Source organism: Buteo buteo, chromosome 19 (assembly GCF_964188355.1).
Source record: "Buteo buteo chromosome 19, bButBut1.hap1.1, whole genome shotgun sequence".
NCBI classification, from domain to species: Eukaryota; Metazoa; Chordata; class Aves; order Accipitriformes; family Accipitridae; genus Buteo; species Buteo buteo.
The window spans coordinates 29,229,650-29,245,486 of NC_134189.1; the positions used below are offsets into that span (position 1 = coordinate 29,229,650).

General features: G+C 43.6%; 2 protein-coding genes across 7 annotated transcripts in view; one reads left to right on the plus strand and one right to left on the minus strand.

Moving 5' to 3' along the window:
* Positions 1–3,596, plus strand: part of LOC142042212 (lactosylceramide 4-alpha-galactosyltransferase-like) — a 32,540-nt gene extending 28,944 nt beyond the window's left edge. For all 6 annotated transcript variants that reach the window (XM_075051895.1, XM_075051894.1, XM_075051897.1 and 3 more), the window contains exon 3: positions 945–3,596. In XM_075051895.1, coding sequence (XP_074907996.1) covers positions 999–2,081 — 1,083 coding nt within the window. In that variant the 5' untranslated portion in view covers positions 945–998 and the 3' untranslated portion in view covers positions 2,082–3,596. The remainder of the gene's footprint in view (positions 1–944) is intronic.
* Positions 3,597–3,662: 66 nt separating this feature from the next.
* On the minus strand, positions 3,663–13,733 carry LOC142042214 (poly(U)-specific endoribonuclease-A-like). The gene is made up of 8 exons (XM_075051901.1): positions 13,577–13,733; positions 11,996–12,130; positions 8,751–8,850; positions 6,721–6,832; positions 5,382–5,503; positions 5,184–5,296; positions 4,405–4,558; positions 3,663–3,985 (listed from the first exon to the last, which is right to left on the minus strand). The coding sequence occupies exons 3-8, from the start codon at positions 8,808–8,810 to the stop codon at positions 3,728–3,730; spliced, it is 819 nt and encodes a 272-aa protein (XP_074908002.1). The 5' UTR covers positions 8,811–8,850; positions 11,996–12,130; positions 13,577–13,733; the 3' UTR covers positions 3,663–3,727.
* Positions 13,734–15,837: the final 2,104 nt, after the last annotated feature.

The following is a 15,837-nucleotide window of genomic DNA, read 5'->3' on the forward strand; positions in this document are numbered from 1 at the left end:
GTGACAGTTGGGTTAGCCAGCACCAGAGGAGGTAGAAGTGAGGACTTGCAGGGGAGCAGGATTGGGAAGCAGCCTTGAAACTCTCCTTACCTAGGCAGTTCTTGTCCTCATTGTCTGCATCTGCCTCCAAAGCTGCCTTGTATCAATTCCTTTCCCACTGTCCCTCCATTTTGCTATGCTACAGTGCCATGAAAAATGAGCCAGGCTCTCTGCAGGGGTGAGTGGTTGATGTTGAAAGGCAGCAACTGCTGGTTCAACAGCCTGGGAGACTGAGGCTTCTTAATAGGAACTGATGATGGCACTGGGATTTTAGTATTGTGTTTGGTTTTGGGGAAGGACAGGTTGTGTATCAGGAGAAAAACCTCTCATAATCAGAAAAAGCTATCATCAGGGCATCAGTTCCACACAATGCCTGTAGACAGAGGTCCAGGAATATTCATAAGGAGCATTCCTATTTCCTTGTCCTAGGTTTTTTTGCATATATGTCTCATATCCAGAGTGACCTGAAATTCTAGAAGATGATAGATAAGGTCTCTAATGCTGTTCCCAGAGTTTGTTGTGCACCACTATGAAGGCATGCCATTTGTGTGTCGAATGCTGTATATCCTTCCAAGTGGCAAGCACAGCTTACATGGACAATATACATGGACAGAACTGAGGATCAGGTCTTGGTTTGTGATATGCAGAATGGAGAAACCTGTCCTTATTTTGTGGTTTGAAAGAGGGATCCAAAGATGGGCAGTAGTTTCTGATGTAGGGATCTGAAGGCCCTGTGACAATACAGAGAAGCCAGGAGACAGTTTCAGCAGTGACCAAAAGGCCTAATTTAAGCATGCTGCCCTGAGGTGAAGGAAGGAGAGTTCTGCTCTGCTGGGGCACTGTCCCAAGGCTCGTGGCCTGCTGCCTTGCCTGTCAGTTTCTTTTTCTTCTTTCCTCCCCTTCAGATCACGACGGTTGTCTTGGGAGAACAGGCTTGGACGGGAGCGAGACTGCCCAGGATGTCCAGCTGCCTGCCAAAGCTGACCACGGTGCTGCTGAGCCACAGGCTCGGGGCTCTGTTTATCCTCACAATTTCGTTTGTGTTCTTTGCCTCTGTCATGTTCTACTGGAGAACTGGGGAGGATGCTGAGGGCCAGCTCTACAGCTTGCCTGCTGAAATCCGCTGTGCTCACTCTGTGCCTTCTCCTCCGCATCCCACTGTCGGTGGGCCCCCTCCTTCCCCAGGGGACGTGTTTTTTGTGGAGACCTCGGATCAAACTAACCCCAGTTACCTGTTCATGTGCTCCGTGGAGTCAGCGGCCCGGACGCACCCTGAGACAAGGGTCGTGGTGCTCATGAAAGGTTTGGCAAGTGGTAACGCCTCGTTACCCAACAACTGGGCGTTCTCGTTGCTGAGCTGCTTCCCCAATGTGGAAGTCCGGCCCCTGGACTTGACAGAGCTTTTCTCTGGCACACCTCTGGCAAACTGGTACTTGCAGGCTCAGCAGCGCTGGGAGCCTTATTTCTTACCCGTCCTGTCTGACGCCTGCAGAATTACCATCATGTGGAAATTTGGTGGCATCTACCTGGACACAGACTTCATTGTGCTTAAGAACTTAAAGAACCTCACCAATGCCCTCGGTATGCAGTCTCAGGATGTACTGAACGGAGCTTTTCTGTCCTTTGAACCCAAGCATGAGTTCATGCAGCTTTGCATGCAGGACTTTGTGGATAACTACAACGGCTGGATCTGGGCGCACCAGGGCCCAGAGCTCCTAACACGTGTCTTCAAGAAGTGGTGCTCCACCAGTAAAATCCAGAATCCTATGAGCTGCAAAGGCACGAATGTTCTTTCCACAGAAGCCTTTTATCCTATTCCCTGGGAGGACTGGAAGAAGTTATTTGAAGCAATCGGCTCCTCAGAGCTTCACAAGCTCCTTAAGAATACCTACGCAGTGCACGTATGGAACAAACTGAGCCATGGGACAAAGCTAGATATAACGTCCCAGGCTTTCCTGGCTCAGCTGTATTCTCAGTTCTGCCCTGCCACATATACAAAGATGAAGAAGGACTCTGAAGAGCAGTCAAGGCCTGCAATGTGACCTGTGGGCCCTTGGCTGCAGGGAAGTTCCACACCCTGAAGGAAACTGAGTGCCTTTCACCTTCCCCAGAGTTGGTTTCTAGCCCATGAAGCAGGTATTCTGTGTGACAGCTCAGTGACTTTGTACCATTTCCGATATCTGCCTCAGACCCTACATGCTTCAAATATACACCAGAACCTGAGTTCAGACTCTTGTTGTTCCTCAGTAGCCCTTGATGCTGCAGGGAAGGGTGAACTTGTTCATCGCTGCCTATCAGTTGCTCCCCTGTTGCTGTTCTCTCAATTGCTTCACCTGTGTATCAGGCCTGAAAAGCCTCTCGTGTAGTCTCAACAGCTGTAGGAACCCTTGCCTTGCTCTCTGTAATGTTTCTAAGTATGTAAATAAACGCCAGCCGGTGCTATAGTACACGGCTTACTGGAGCTTAGGACCAAATTCCCTGGGTGGTAAAGATTCTTACAGCTGGTGAAGTATATGGGGAGTATAAGAAAATTGCTTTAAGAAGTGGAAAACATGTCAAATCTCTGCATGGCTCAGTGTAAAGTTTATCTTGGTTTCCAAAGGTACTTTATTTCAAATGATCTTTTCTACTGTTTTACATTCCACAGTGATAGGCTGACTTTTCTGGCCTTCTTCAGGAAAACAAATAGGCAAAAGCTGTTCTTTTACCAGTGTGAGTAAAGATCCTTGCTTTGTTGAAGAAATTCTTGTGGCATGTGAGTATCTAACCAGTCCTTGTCACACTCTCAGAAGGTCTCAGCATCTGTCCGTTTCTGCATTGGTATGAGAAGGAAGAGCATTATGTTCCTTTCATTGGAGTACTGAACACATTGTGGAAGAAGGACCAGTGATCATGTCCAGGACTAGGACCAGTGTCCCCAGTGACATCTTATTATTGTCACTGGGGATCTAGTCAGTGGATTATGTGGGGTCATTCATCTAACCCTACTGCAGATTACACAAGCAGATAAGTGATTGCAGGCATCACTGCCTGTAATGGGAACACAGGTGCCCATACCACAGACTTTTGAAGTTAGGTGAGATAAAGCTGACTGTGACTTCTTGCAAACCTGGGCAAAGCCAATGCAGTGATAGACCTGCTGTTGATCTGATGACCGTTCTCGCATCTGAATGTTTCCTGTGTGTCCACGGCACTGTAATTGTAAAAATGCATTTGAAATTGACCTCTTATGAAATGAGGAATAGAGAAAAAGAATGTTCTGTGGTCCTGCTTGTGCCAAATCAATGTTCCTGTCTGGAAGGCAAAGTGTAAGCCATGTGTGGTTATTGCTCTTTCAGATATGCAGTAGCTAACAAATAAGAGAAATATGTGTATCAATTTTCATATGGCCTTTTCCTAAATTCCATTATCTGCTGAAAAGTACAGTGTTGTCATGCACGAAGGAAGGCTGATGTAAGTTTGATCCAGCCTTTAACATGAGCAGCAGCACGTTTCAAGGTTTGTCAGACGCTGAGCCATGGCACACTGTTGATTAAACACTCCATTGCAGACCAAAAGCGAGTGAGTCATCAATTTTTACTCAAAATGAGCTGTGTAAAACAACACATCAACTTACTCTGCCGACCGGTCCCATGTCCATCCCCTCACCCCCCAAAACCCCTTAAATTTTGCCTGCTCGCTCTAACTACTAGCCTTCGCTACTGGTGCCGAGGAGTACTGGATATGCTGTTCCAATGTGGTGCCCATGACGGCAAACAACCACCTGTAGCTCATATTCCTCTATCTTCACTGTTTCATGTGTGACTCTTTCTTCAGCCAGCAGGAAAATGATGGTGTAAAGGGCAAATTCAAACTCTGGGCTGACACCAATAAAGGTGCTTCCAATTGGCTTGACTGAGCCCTTCCAGCTGAACTGGATGCTCAAAACTTGGTCATCTTTGTCAGGCTGAAAGCATAAACAAAACAACAGAATAATCTCCCAACACAGCTGTGACCAGACAGATACAATTTCCAACTCCAGATTTTTGAGAGCAATGCAAGATTCAGTCATCCTTTCTGTGCCAGGGTGCTATAGCTGGAGCACAGCCTCTTCCCTGTCCTCTGGAGCATACATGATTTACCTCAATTACGCTTCAGCAGTGTTGCAATTCCGTAAACACCAGCACTACTTTTTAAAAATAGTTTGTGAAAAACTAAAAGCTGGACTTGAGGGCATGCTAGTATTTTTTCTGCTTATATACACCTGGTCAAATTAGGCTCTAAACAGTTGAGCCTATGATTACCTCATTGTGCCTTGATTTGTAACCACAGCTTTTATCTCTGTATACATTTGTCTTATTTGCAAAGGCACCTGCTTGTTCTTACCCTGGTTTTGTTCTTCCGAGTGACATATCCCTTGTAGTCAATTTGGTTGCGCTTTTCCTGAAGGTAAAACTGCACCCAGTTGTGCAAACCTAAGATCTGTTTACCACGCCTTGTTTCTCCAACAAAAACATGTTCAAAACCACAGGAATCGGGTCTGTAATAAATGAAAGAATAATATATAGGTCTTTTATGTGTTTAAATAGTTCAAATTGGCAGAGGTAAAAGACAAGAAGATGCACAAGCTTGCTTAGGTTGATTTGTGAGCAGTTTTTTTATTTGTCTGGATTTGTTGGGTTTTCTTTCTTACTTTGCACAAAATTTGCAGTGAAATCTAGCCATGAAGTCTAAATTTGTATCTGATGATGAAGGTTGCTAGTAAATGCCACAGAGGCTTCAATGCTGCTTATCCAGATTTTAGCAAGGCTTCTGACACTGTCTCCCATAACAGACTCATAGACAAACTGATGTAGCACAGATTAGAAAAGTGGATCATGTGGTGGGCTGAAAAGTGGATGAATGTCTGCGGTTGAAGGCTTGTGATTAGGGACACAAAGTGCAGCTGGAGGCAATTCATCAGTGGTGTAGCCCAAGGGTCAATACTGTTAGTATCTGATCAGTAAGCCTTTAAACACAATCTGTGTGGAAGCAATGAACACCTGATTTAGGCCATATTCAGAGGCTGTCTTCCAGTTCTGTGTGTAACAGATGGCACTTGGACTTATATTTACCAAAGTCACAATAGTGTAGAGATTATCAGGGGCCATATTCATCAAACATACCTGTCTCCTTCTTTCCTGGCATAGAGCTGGAACCAGATGTCATAGAGCTGATATTTGAAATCGGCAAGGTTTGGCTTTGCTAGGTTTTTTTTAAGCAGATATTCATGAGCTAGCTGAAGGATAGAAAACCAAGATGTATACACAGTTTACTTTTTAATTCAGTGTTTTCAGCAACTAAAAAAGATCTGTGTTACTCACTTTCATGACTTCTGTTGCTAAGATAGCATCAAGAAAACAATTGTTTTCAGCTGTTTCTTCTGGAGTCACTACTTCTGCTACACCGGTTGATGCCTCATAGTTGTCCAATAAGGAAATAAAGGCTGCAGAAAAAGAGAAACTTGCAGTATGCTCATCCTGATGAACAGGCCATATGCCTAATCATACCTGTGATCCAGACATTAGAGAGTGCCATCATAAAAAGATGCCATATGATATGCCTTGACAGCCCTTAGAGAAAGACATTCCTTTATATGTCAAATTTCATTCTCAGGTGCACTGTTGGGTGTAGGTCTAGAGGTGACTCAAGGCCAGACCACTGCTGTACTTCTTTTTAAGATAAACAGCCCGCTACTAAGCTTCCTTACAGAACCAAGTGCTGAAGCAATAATGACCTTCTACCAAAACAAATCATATCTGACCACCAAAATTATAGACAGAGGCTTATGAGCTTGATCTGTGCTGGCAGAAGGCTTTGTGGGCATTACTTCAGTAGAGGAATAATTCAGCATAAACCTACATGAGATGGCTTGAGTGCATAACCACTGAGTGGATGGGTTCATTTTCTCCTTTGCACCCCTTTTGCCACCTGCCTCCTCCTGTCACTTCATCTACTTGTGCTCTGGCACTCAGTGGACTCTTGAGGGCTGATTCAGCACACCAGATTGACAGAAAAATACTTGAGGTCAAAAACCAAAGTAACTTCCTGCCAGGTTAGTGAGCTGAGGGGTCTCGGCATGGGGTTTGGTGAGTACCAGAGCTGCCCTCGCCAGACACAGGATTGCGCGGCTCAGAGAGGACTGGGGGGAACAGAGGAAAGTGGTGCTCCCCATTATGCTGGCTGTTTGATCAGCTTGATGTAACTCTATCTGGGGAAAAGAAAAATCAGGGAAGGAAACATACATTCATACACATGCTTGAAGTATAGCTCCCAACAGAAATGCAAGAAGTAGCTGTGGACCTAGTGCTATCTGAAAGGGCTAGAAGCTGTGAGCGAAGAAGGAAAGATGACTTTGGCGTCTTTTTCAATACATAGAATAACATCAAAGCAATGACAGGAGCCTCATCCATTTCACTTTGTAGTGGAAGAACCACAGAGAAATTCAGATTTTGGCTAAGGCACAAAAGGATGTTCTTCCGGAGGCTGAGGGTATGGGTAATCTCCATGCAAATGCTGTGGAAACTACCTTCAAATGACATGCGGCCTGATGATCCTCACCACCATCCAAATTATGTATGATGTTATATTTTAGGCAAACACATAAAACCCAACGCAGATAATTCACGTCATTTCCACGATTAACAAAAGAATGGGTCTCACTTGCAAAAGTTTTTATGCTCTTCAGGCGTTCTTCATTTACGTTGCGAAACAGACGTCTGGCTGCGCTGTCCTGGACAGCACTGTCACCTTGCTGTGCGGCACCTGCTTTTCCCTAGGAGAAACACCAGAGAAAAACAATGAAAGAAGTAAGATGTCCTTAGAGGAGACAGTGCCTGCCTTTATAAAAATCAAAACAAAACCCATAATGCCATCAGGATTCTTTGTTAGGAATGATCTTCCTATGAAACAAGAGAACATGTTACAGGAAAGACATAATCTCTGGCACTGTAAGAGCCTGAAATTTCTCCATTGACTCGTTTTCAGAGATGATTGTGATGACCCATGTGATAGCTCAGTTCTGATCAGTAACCAGCTGTGCTACTATGCTATATACATCACAAATGCTGAAGAGAAGTAATGTAGAGCCAAGGCTTCCTCCCACCACAAATAAATAAAAGGAGATTTGGGCACCTTCCTTCTCTGCTCATTTGTAAATCAACAGACCCACTGCATACAGTTTATGAGGCCGTGCAGTGCAGCAGAGGGGTTGTTACTGTCCTGAGTCCCTAATCCCCAAGCTAGCCAGTCTAATTCTCCTCTCCTCCGTAATAATGCTTAAGCAACCCAACTCCTGAGTAGGCTCCCTCAGTCTCAGCCTTTGTTTTCTAACTTTGTGACCGCAGCCCCAGCCATCACCCCAAGGCCAGGGAGATGCCAAGATAGTTCTGTGCACCTCCACCAGCTTTGGACTGGTGCATCGTGGTGCTCTGAAGTTTTCAAAGACCATATTGGTTGGCCATATTTAAGGGCATTTTTATCAATGTTACCAATAAGCACATCTAAAATAGAAAGGAGGCTTTCCTGACAATTTTCAAATTTCTGTTCCAAAAAGAGCATTCTCAAGGAAAGAGGAGAAAAGATGAGTAGCAGTTTGTTAACATGGGCAAGGGATAACTAGCGCCTTGCTCTGAGAAATGGAGAAACCATATGGGAGAAGTTTTCCCTACACACATTTTGGCCTGAGGTAGGTACCCCTTTTTCAAGTTTATCCGCAACAGAAAAATATATCTTATAATATGAAGCAGCGTTGAAATAAAGTGTTCGAGCACTTGTGTGAGTACAAAATTGGATACTGAATATTCAGTGGCCTGCTGCAATTTGTGGCCAAAACACATGGTCATGTTTGCACTCCACTGAGCTGGCAAGGAGTGAAACGGCTGCTCATCGAATCTGATACCCACTCCTCCCTCACAGTTCCCTGGGACTGGTAGCAACAACCCTGAAACCCTCCTCACTTACACCTCTGTGCTACTCCACACTCTCCAGGGGGGACCCAGGAATTCCTCAAATTCCTCCCTTATTGCCCCAAGAATGACTTGGGACCTGTCTCCTCCACTGCAAGTCACCCAGACCATACCCACAAGCAGTCATACACACAGAGAAACATCCAGGGTGGAAGGGACTCAGGACATCTCTAGTTCTGCTTGGAGTATGGTCAACACTGAATTCAGACCGTATTGCTCAGAGTGTCATCTTATTGGGTCTTGAAAACCTCCAGAGATGGGGATTTCACAGCCTCTCTGGGCATCCTGTTCTGGTTGCATTTGTCCTTGTTGAATTTCATGATGTTCCTTCCTTAGCCTATTCCTCCAGCCTGCCTAGGTCCCGCTGAAGAGAAGCCCTGTGTTTGAGTGTACCAACTTCATTGCCACAGTCATCTGCAAAAGTGGAAAGGTTGCACTCCACCTCCTCCTCCAGACCCCTGATAAAGATATTAAATGTTACAGGACCCAAGACGGACACCTGAGAGACTCCACTTGTAACCAACGTCCAGGTAGTGTGGGCTGTTAATGTGTTCTCTGTACTGCTCTCTCTCCTAAGTGATTCTTTGTCATTAGGAAGTCCTGCCCATTCAATTAGTGGAAATGACGAAGCATGGGCAACTCTTTCAGCAAAAGGCAGTTTTGCAGACCCCTCTTCCTGCAGTGCCGTACTGCCCTTAACCCTCATCTGACTTAGCAATTGGTTACCTGCAAATCAATTGTGTAGTCTTTCCCAGGCATAAGGCGGTTAACATCCATATCCCACATCTCATTGAAAAGTTTAGAAAGTTCATGATTTAAGGCCTTCCTGTCACGAAATGCGGAGAAATACACATGTTAAAAAAGACACATGCTGTTATTTCTGCAAATCACTTCTAGAGTCTTCTGTCACCCTATGTTCTGGATACCAGCTTGTCATCAGGAGAGCTTTCCCTTCTCCCCACACCTTCCTGTCAGTTCTGCTCTAAAAACCACAGAGCTTACAGTTCATATTTGTATGTAAAGAATGCAGGTAGCCTGTAAGGAAACTTGACCCTTCCCTAAGGTTATTTTAGAGTATATTTTAACAAAGTTCTTGTTAATAAGCTTTCCTGCGGTTTTCCATGCACTGAAATAAAAGTGAAGATGGTGGTGGTTCATTCAGGAGGATTCTATGTACAAACCAGAGGCAAGCAGGAGCTTATTATCAGCCTGCAGCAACACTACACAACAGAACAAGAAGCAAAGAATTCTCTCTATGAAGCTTTTCTAGCAGCAATCTCACATATACTCTTCCTACCTTTTTTCGTGCAAGACTCCACACTAGAGATGCTTTCCTTAGCCCATATGCGTGCTTATCCTAGCATAAAGTGAGAGGGTGACTAAGACTCTAAACATAGGGTCTGCATACAATAAAATTCTGTCATGCATTGATCTCTGATGCACATACAAACCTACCCAGGCTGGTCCTTTCCTCATTTTAATGGAATTTTGTCCCACATAATAATGTATAGCTTTCAGAAGTCTATCTATCCATCAACAAGGTTTAGGAAGCGTTTTTACTGTGATGAACCACCCGAAAGTATCTCCAGTTTCAAGGGCATTATGTCCACACTAACACGTAAGATCAAGACAAAGAACAGAGTGGAGAAAAAAAAGAAGTGGATTAATCTTTAAATGACTGACAGTTGAATTAAATCGGTTAGAAACCAGCACATGCATTGCAGTCCAGAGAAGAACCACTTGATAATTCTGAATTTCTGCTCCAAAGCATATGTTCTCAACAAAAGAAAAAAAGTGCCTAAATTTGTCATCAATGGGCATTTCTTTCAGATAGCCATTTGCATGACTTGCCATGATTTTAACAACTGGTTCTCCCAGACTGAACCAAGGCACCTTCAAGCCCAGCTCTAGACCTCCTAACTGATTACTGTTACGTCTTCTCCTGTTCTGGCCAGGATGGAGCTGCTTGCTGCAGTCTCCTGCCAGTGGCAAATCCCATGCTCTCTAGCAGAAAGAGCAAACAAATATTGTGATAAGGTCACAGTCTTCTGACGTGGCAGCCTTGATGTGAGGCAGCTTGAGAGCCCGGAAGAGCAAAAAGTGAGCCAGGCAGGCAACTGCCTCGTTGGCAGGGAGGGAATAGAAGTCGTAGCAGAAAAGAGGGCATTAATCAAATAGTGGGAGAATAGTCTAGAAGCAATACAGCAAGATTTTATGTGCCTGCTCCTGTCCTGGACTGCACTTTCCGGCTGGCTCCGAAACTGCTGGTCTAAGCTCCCTATTGAAAGAAACAGAAAGTTGCAAGCTGTGCCTGGAGAACTGAGATTTTTGCCCCCCCCATTTATTGAGCAATCCTTTTATTCTTCAGGATTGTCTGTGTAACTGTGGGATGGAACTTATACAGCCTTAAGATTAAAATGCTGAAAAGCATAAGCAATCTGCGCTTAACTCCTTGACAGCCTGTTGCCCAAAGGAATTCATATCCCTGAGTTAAGAGCCCAAAGCAGCCACTTTACATTAATGCATGAGAGGATAAGCTGCAGCAGCTGAGGAGCATAAAGAACATATATGGTATTCATATTCTACACAGCATTAGAGTGGGGAGAGCAACCTCCTACAGAAGGGCAGGGCAGACAACTGTAACTGCTGGGGCTGCCACACCTCAGTCTGCCTGCAACTGGGAATCCGAGCCATCCTGTACCTCACCTGCACTGGAGGCACTGGCAGTCGGGTTTTGCTCCGCTCTGTGATACTTTGGGATCATTGTTCATGGGAAATCTACAAGATCACTTGAATTTTGAACTGGGCTTTAATAGGTGTCAATACCCGAAAGAAGGAAAAGGACTAAAAATTCTAGTACGTATGAGCCAAAGGATATGTTTGTTGCTAGGGTTAAACACAAAAATGAAGGAAAATTTTTGCTTGGAACAAGTACTTGCATGGATCTTGCAGTGGAGCAGAAGGAGGCTGTCACAGAGGAGCTATATTCAGCCCTTGCCCAAACCCTGGGCTCTGCTTACACAGCAGAAGTGTGGCTTGTGGCATCCCATTACCAATACGGGCTGTGCAGCCCAAACGAGGAACCTGCTCTACTTCACAGGGAGTTAGTCTCATGCCATATCACAGAAGCCACCAACAGCGGCATTTTTATTTATTTTCAGCAGCACCTCCACATTCTTCCCAGTCTCTTAAGAAGAGCAATTCCTTCTCAAAAGAGCTTACAAACAACACTAAACAGAAAATGGTTCATCTCACCAGCTCAGCTGAAGTCCCAAGAACTGGATTGGCAAGTTCACAGAGCAGCACTGGAGATGTTTTTCAAACTTCATGTCTGCATTCATGTTGCCTTGGAGTGACCTAATTTTATTGGAGCACTTTTTTCCTGGGTTCTGGACCCTCCTGATGTCTACTCCTCTGCATCAGTTTATCCCATCTGTTTGAGTACCACCATATGTTTAATAGAGTTTTTACTTTGGAAGTAACTACCAGTGGCAGATACGAGTCTGCAGTCTGTTGAACATCCAAGGTATGTGAAATATTAGGGGGGATGTCAGGTTGTTTTGTTTTGGTTTTTTTAATATTTTGTTCCATATATATATAGTATTTTATATACATATATTTTAGTATGTATGTATTTTGGTAAGTCACCTATACAGGAAATCTGTCATTCCTTCAATACCTACTGCTTGTTCTTGGTCTGCTCATGGCAGATTTGTCCTGTGTTTATAGAGCACTGTAGGGCTCTGTTTGATCTTTCCTTTTCTAGAAATGTTATAGAATATTGCATGAGCTCATGGAGGCAAGCTCAAGGTGTCTACTGCAGAGAGGGTTACAGCAAGAGCGTACCTACAGACTTCAATCCTCATATTTATTTAATAAATATACTTCTACTAAATGTATTCCTGCATTCAGAAAATATGTCCCAAAGCTCTGAAGTCACTTAATTTTATAAAATAAAAGTCTTTTCTCACCTTTTTCTTTGCTGGGTGCTACCACAATATAATCATGGACTTTAGTTCTCCTTTTTGTTGTCCCTTTAGTTTTCAAACAGAACAGAGCACCTGTGTACTTTGTAACTGAAGATTAGCATAAAGAAAAATATATCCCTGCCAAAGCAAAGAACTTGTTTAGCAACTTACATAGTCATCTTGTAAAAACTCTCTCTGGACAGTATTTCTTTAAAAAAGGTCCATAAACTTAGCTTACACATATGAGGTGAGACAACTTCAAAGAGAAGCAGCCCAATACCTTCATGCAAATCTGTGACACACAGCGTTTAGCTAAGGTTTTCCTGAAACACAGTATTGTGTATTTACTCTCTGGTTTTCAATACGATTGCATGTATGACTCAAGACAGAGATTTTTATCATTAATTTTCAATCCCCTCCCTATGGTGAAATCTCTCAGTTATTAGATTTGTGCTTTCACATAGAATATTTCTGTGCGAGAAGCCTGGCCAGTTGGATTTTGTCCAGTTGGAGTCTTGCTTGGATGTGCACCACCCCAATAACAAGAACACTTAGTCTGCACTTGCAAGAGCTGAGAACTTTTATGGGGAGGCTCTTTGCAATAGTAACTAATGTACCAGCAGTGTGGCTAGAGCAAAAGAATCTAACATCTCCATTTTATTGTAGCTTTCAAGTGAAACATTCACATGGTGTGCCTGTTTTTTCCAAGTGATTTTCTTGTATGAAACCTTCATTCTATCCAAAACAATGCCCCGAGAAGAAGTCTTTTATTGCTATAAGCCAGAAATTACTCGAGACATGAAGAGAATTAAAGGGTCAGTGGTGAATCATGTGAGCAAGTCAACAGTGTCAAAGCAAGAAAAACATGTATTGCAAATGGGTCACATGAAGCCCTGCAAAGAAGGTTTAATTGAACATCTTCTCTAAAGTAAATTTACCTTCAGAGATCCTTTGAACAACATCCAATTTTAAAAAGCCTTTAATCTTGGCATAGAGAAGAAAAGCATTTGGAAAGCCTGACTGATGAACAGCCGTTGACAAGGAGTTTCCAATCATTTAAAAAAATCGGTTCAAATATTGTGAAATACATGGATCAGCTTATATGGTTAATAGAAGATACAAGCAATTCTCATGATATTCCTCTTATGGCAGTGTGTATGTCTGTTGCTTGAGTTCAGTGATGTTTTTCTTAGTTTAAAGCTGGTATTTGAAATACCAAAGGATAAATAAGACAGGTTTTGTAGGTGGAAAGAAAAATGCATTGTCAAGGGACAAACATTAAGAGTGGGCAATTACTCGGCAAACACTCTGTCAAGGTCCTGAGCAGGCAGGTGGTGGTTTGGAGAACTGATTCTACATTATCAGCTATGTTTAAGCAAAATCGATCTTAGCATCGTCTATTTTAGCTAAAACAGCTTACGATTCAGTTATCTCACCAACTTTTGACGCTGAGGTTAGTAAAATGGAATAGAAACAGGAAGCAGGGTTGTTGCAGTGCTGCATTTCACACACTTCTCCCAGGCGAATATATCCCCTCCCCACTGCCCTGTGTGTTAGAGAAGAATTAGTATGATTTTCTCTTACCCATTAGCCATGCCAGGAAGAAGTTTTTCTCTTAGCAAGTACAGTGACCAGGGATTAAGGCAACCTGAAGCTCAGAAATCCTGCTGGTAGTCCAAGGCACAGAGCTGTCTCCCTCTTACACTCCGCTTGTTCGCAGAGGACCGTCACTCCGACTGACGGGCAGCGCAGGGAAGGCAAGGGAGAGGCAGGAGGTGGCCAACCCCACCAGAAGATGCTGAGTGGAGGACAGTGCTATGTCTCACGCCTCTCAGCACCGGCACGCTCAGACCAGGAACTCGGAGGCACTTTTACCGGGCTCCTGCTTCACCTTATCGCCGCAGATAACCAGTCTGGCAGGGAATACAGAAGGTGACAGCAGAGATGCACACGGCGACCGCCGCCTTCTCCCACCTGGGTTTTCGGATGCAATCCTGAGATCCTTGCACAAACTTCAGACATGAGTCACGGCATTGCGTCTGGAGTTATGCTGGATTATTTGTTAACAGATTTTAGATCTCGATGTGAATTTTGGGCCCAGATACAAGCACTTGAAGTCTGAAAGCCTTGACTGAGATGGAGGGGGCATTCTAGCCTTGCTGTTCTATATACAGTTATTATTTGACAATAGAAGGGAAGATAATAATAAATCAGAGATCAAAAAAATTATAGGTGGGGAAGAAAAGAAATCCCAACATATGCTTCTCTATTTACAGCTGAAATTGCTAGTTGCAACTTTGTAAATATTTGGAGGCATTATAATCAGGAAATGTTTTACAAAGGCAGCACTTTGCACGTGGCTGGAAGCAAGTGGTGGCAGATGCTGGTAAGTGCAGGTACCCATTCCAGTGCCTGCACTGGGAAGCATGCATTCATTATGTGGCTAAATTAACATTCAGATGGTTTAAAGCTTATTTTTGTTTGATTGATACTTTAAAAATTTTCTTCTTCATAATAATTAATTCCTGAAAAACATAGCTTTAGCTTTAAGCTGTGTATATGTATATACAGAAGCCAAAATGATTTGATGTTAGGCTACCAGTTATACAAATGGTTCTGCACATCTGGTCCATGTACCCCTTCACAGAATCGCATTAGAGCCAAACAAAGCTCCTGGTAATAAAGAAGATGTCCGACATGTGGAATTGCATAGGGAGCAAGGCATGCAGCTAGCTCACTTAAAACACTTAAAAGTGAAGCTTCCTTCTGACACTGGTAGGGGAAATTGATGTATCTGAAAATTGAATATCCTTAATTTTAACAGAAATTTTCTTTACCATTTTTTGTAAGTGTTGATTGTAGTTCTGGGTAAGCAAGGTAAATGACAAAAAAATAGAGTGCCTGTGTTTACCCGCTGAATGCAGGAACTCTTTTTCTAGGCTTTCATTTAAAATACAAAAGCCATTGGGCATATTCTGTCTATAAGGAAGTTGCAACTCCTTTATTCACATTAGCAAAGAGAGCCCGGATGGGAGCCTAGGGAATTTCCATTTACAAGCATCATCACTGGAATCAGCAGATTTAAGTTAATCTTTGATAAAATTACAGGTCTGATCAGTATCATCGCTAGCAATTTCATAACCAAACGTGTACTTAAATCTGTTGTAAAACTTCTGTCCTATGATTTAGATGTTGAGCTAAGAAAAACTTAAGGATCCCAAAGAGTATAAAAGGGTGTGTTTGCCAACAGAAGCGCTGCTCAAAGGCAAATGAGATCCGCGCAGAATCTGGGTCGTTCCCAGGTCTAATGCAGGCAGTAAAAAAACCCGAGTGTCCAGAGAGCGGCCTTGCTAACACCGTGGGCTGGCTTTCTCTACTGAGGAGATCAGGCAATGCTTTGTCAAACCCATTGCACAGGGCAGTGTACATTTGCTGCACAGGAGCTGAGGTCAGGCTCCCCCTGCTCTCTGTTCCTCTTTTCTGGCACAAGAGAATGGGGAGAGTATTTGGTGCTGTGTCACTCACATGTGAACAGCATTTCCAAAGGAATGGAGCAACAGACTTGTGGAAGATGCTCTACCTAACAAAACTGCCACCTTAAGCATCAGATGCTGACCTCTGCCAAGGTCAAGGAAACCCAGTGAATAAGACTTGTTTCTAAAGCATGTAGACATCTCTGTGCATTTCTGGCCCAAGTACTTTGCTTTTCTAACCAGGGTGGCCATCGGATAAGTGCTAGTCGCCTCTAGTCAGGTGCCTAAACTTCCCTGAAGAGGGAAAGGGCTCATTCAGAGTTAATTTAAACCTTTTTGGTGGATTTAGAGAGGGTGAGCAGGAACACTGTG

Coding starts and splice junctions, on each gene's coding strand:
- LOC142042214 (XM_075051901.1), bottom strand. CDS start 8,810: ATGTGGGATATGGATGTTAACCGCCTTATGCCTGGGAAAGACTACACA. Junction 5,297..5,381: donor TAGCAACAGAAGTCATGAAA/GTGAGTAACACA, acceptor TCTATCCTTCAG/CTAGCTCATGAATATCTGCT. Junction 3,986..4,404: donor CTCGGAAGAACAAAACCAGG/GTAAGAACAAGC, acceptor TTATGCTTTCAG/CCTGACAAAGATGACCAAGT.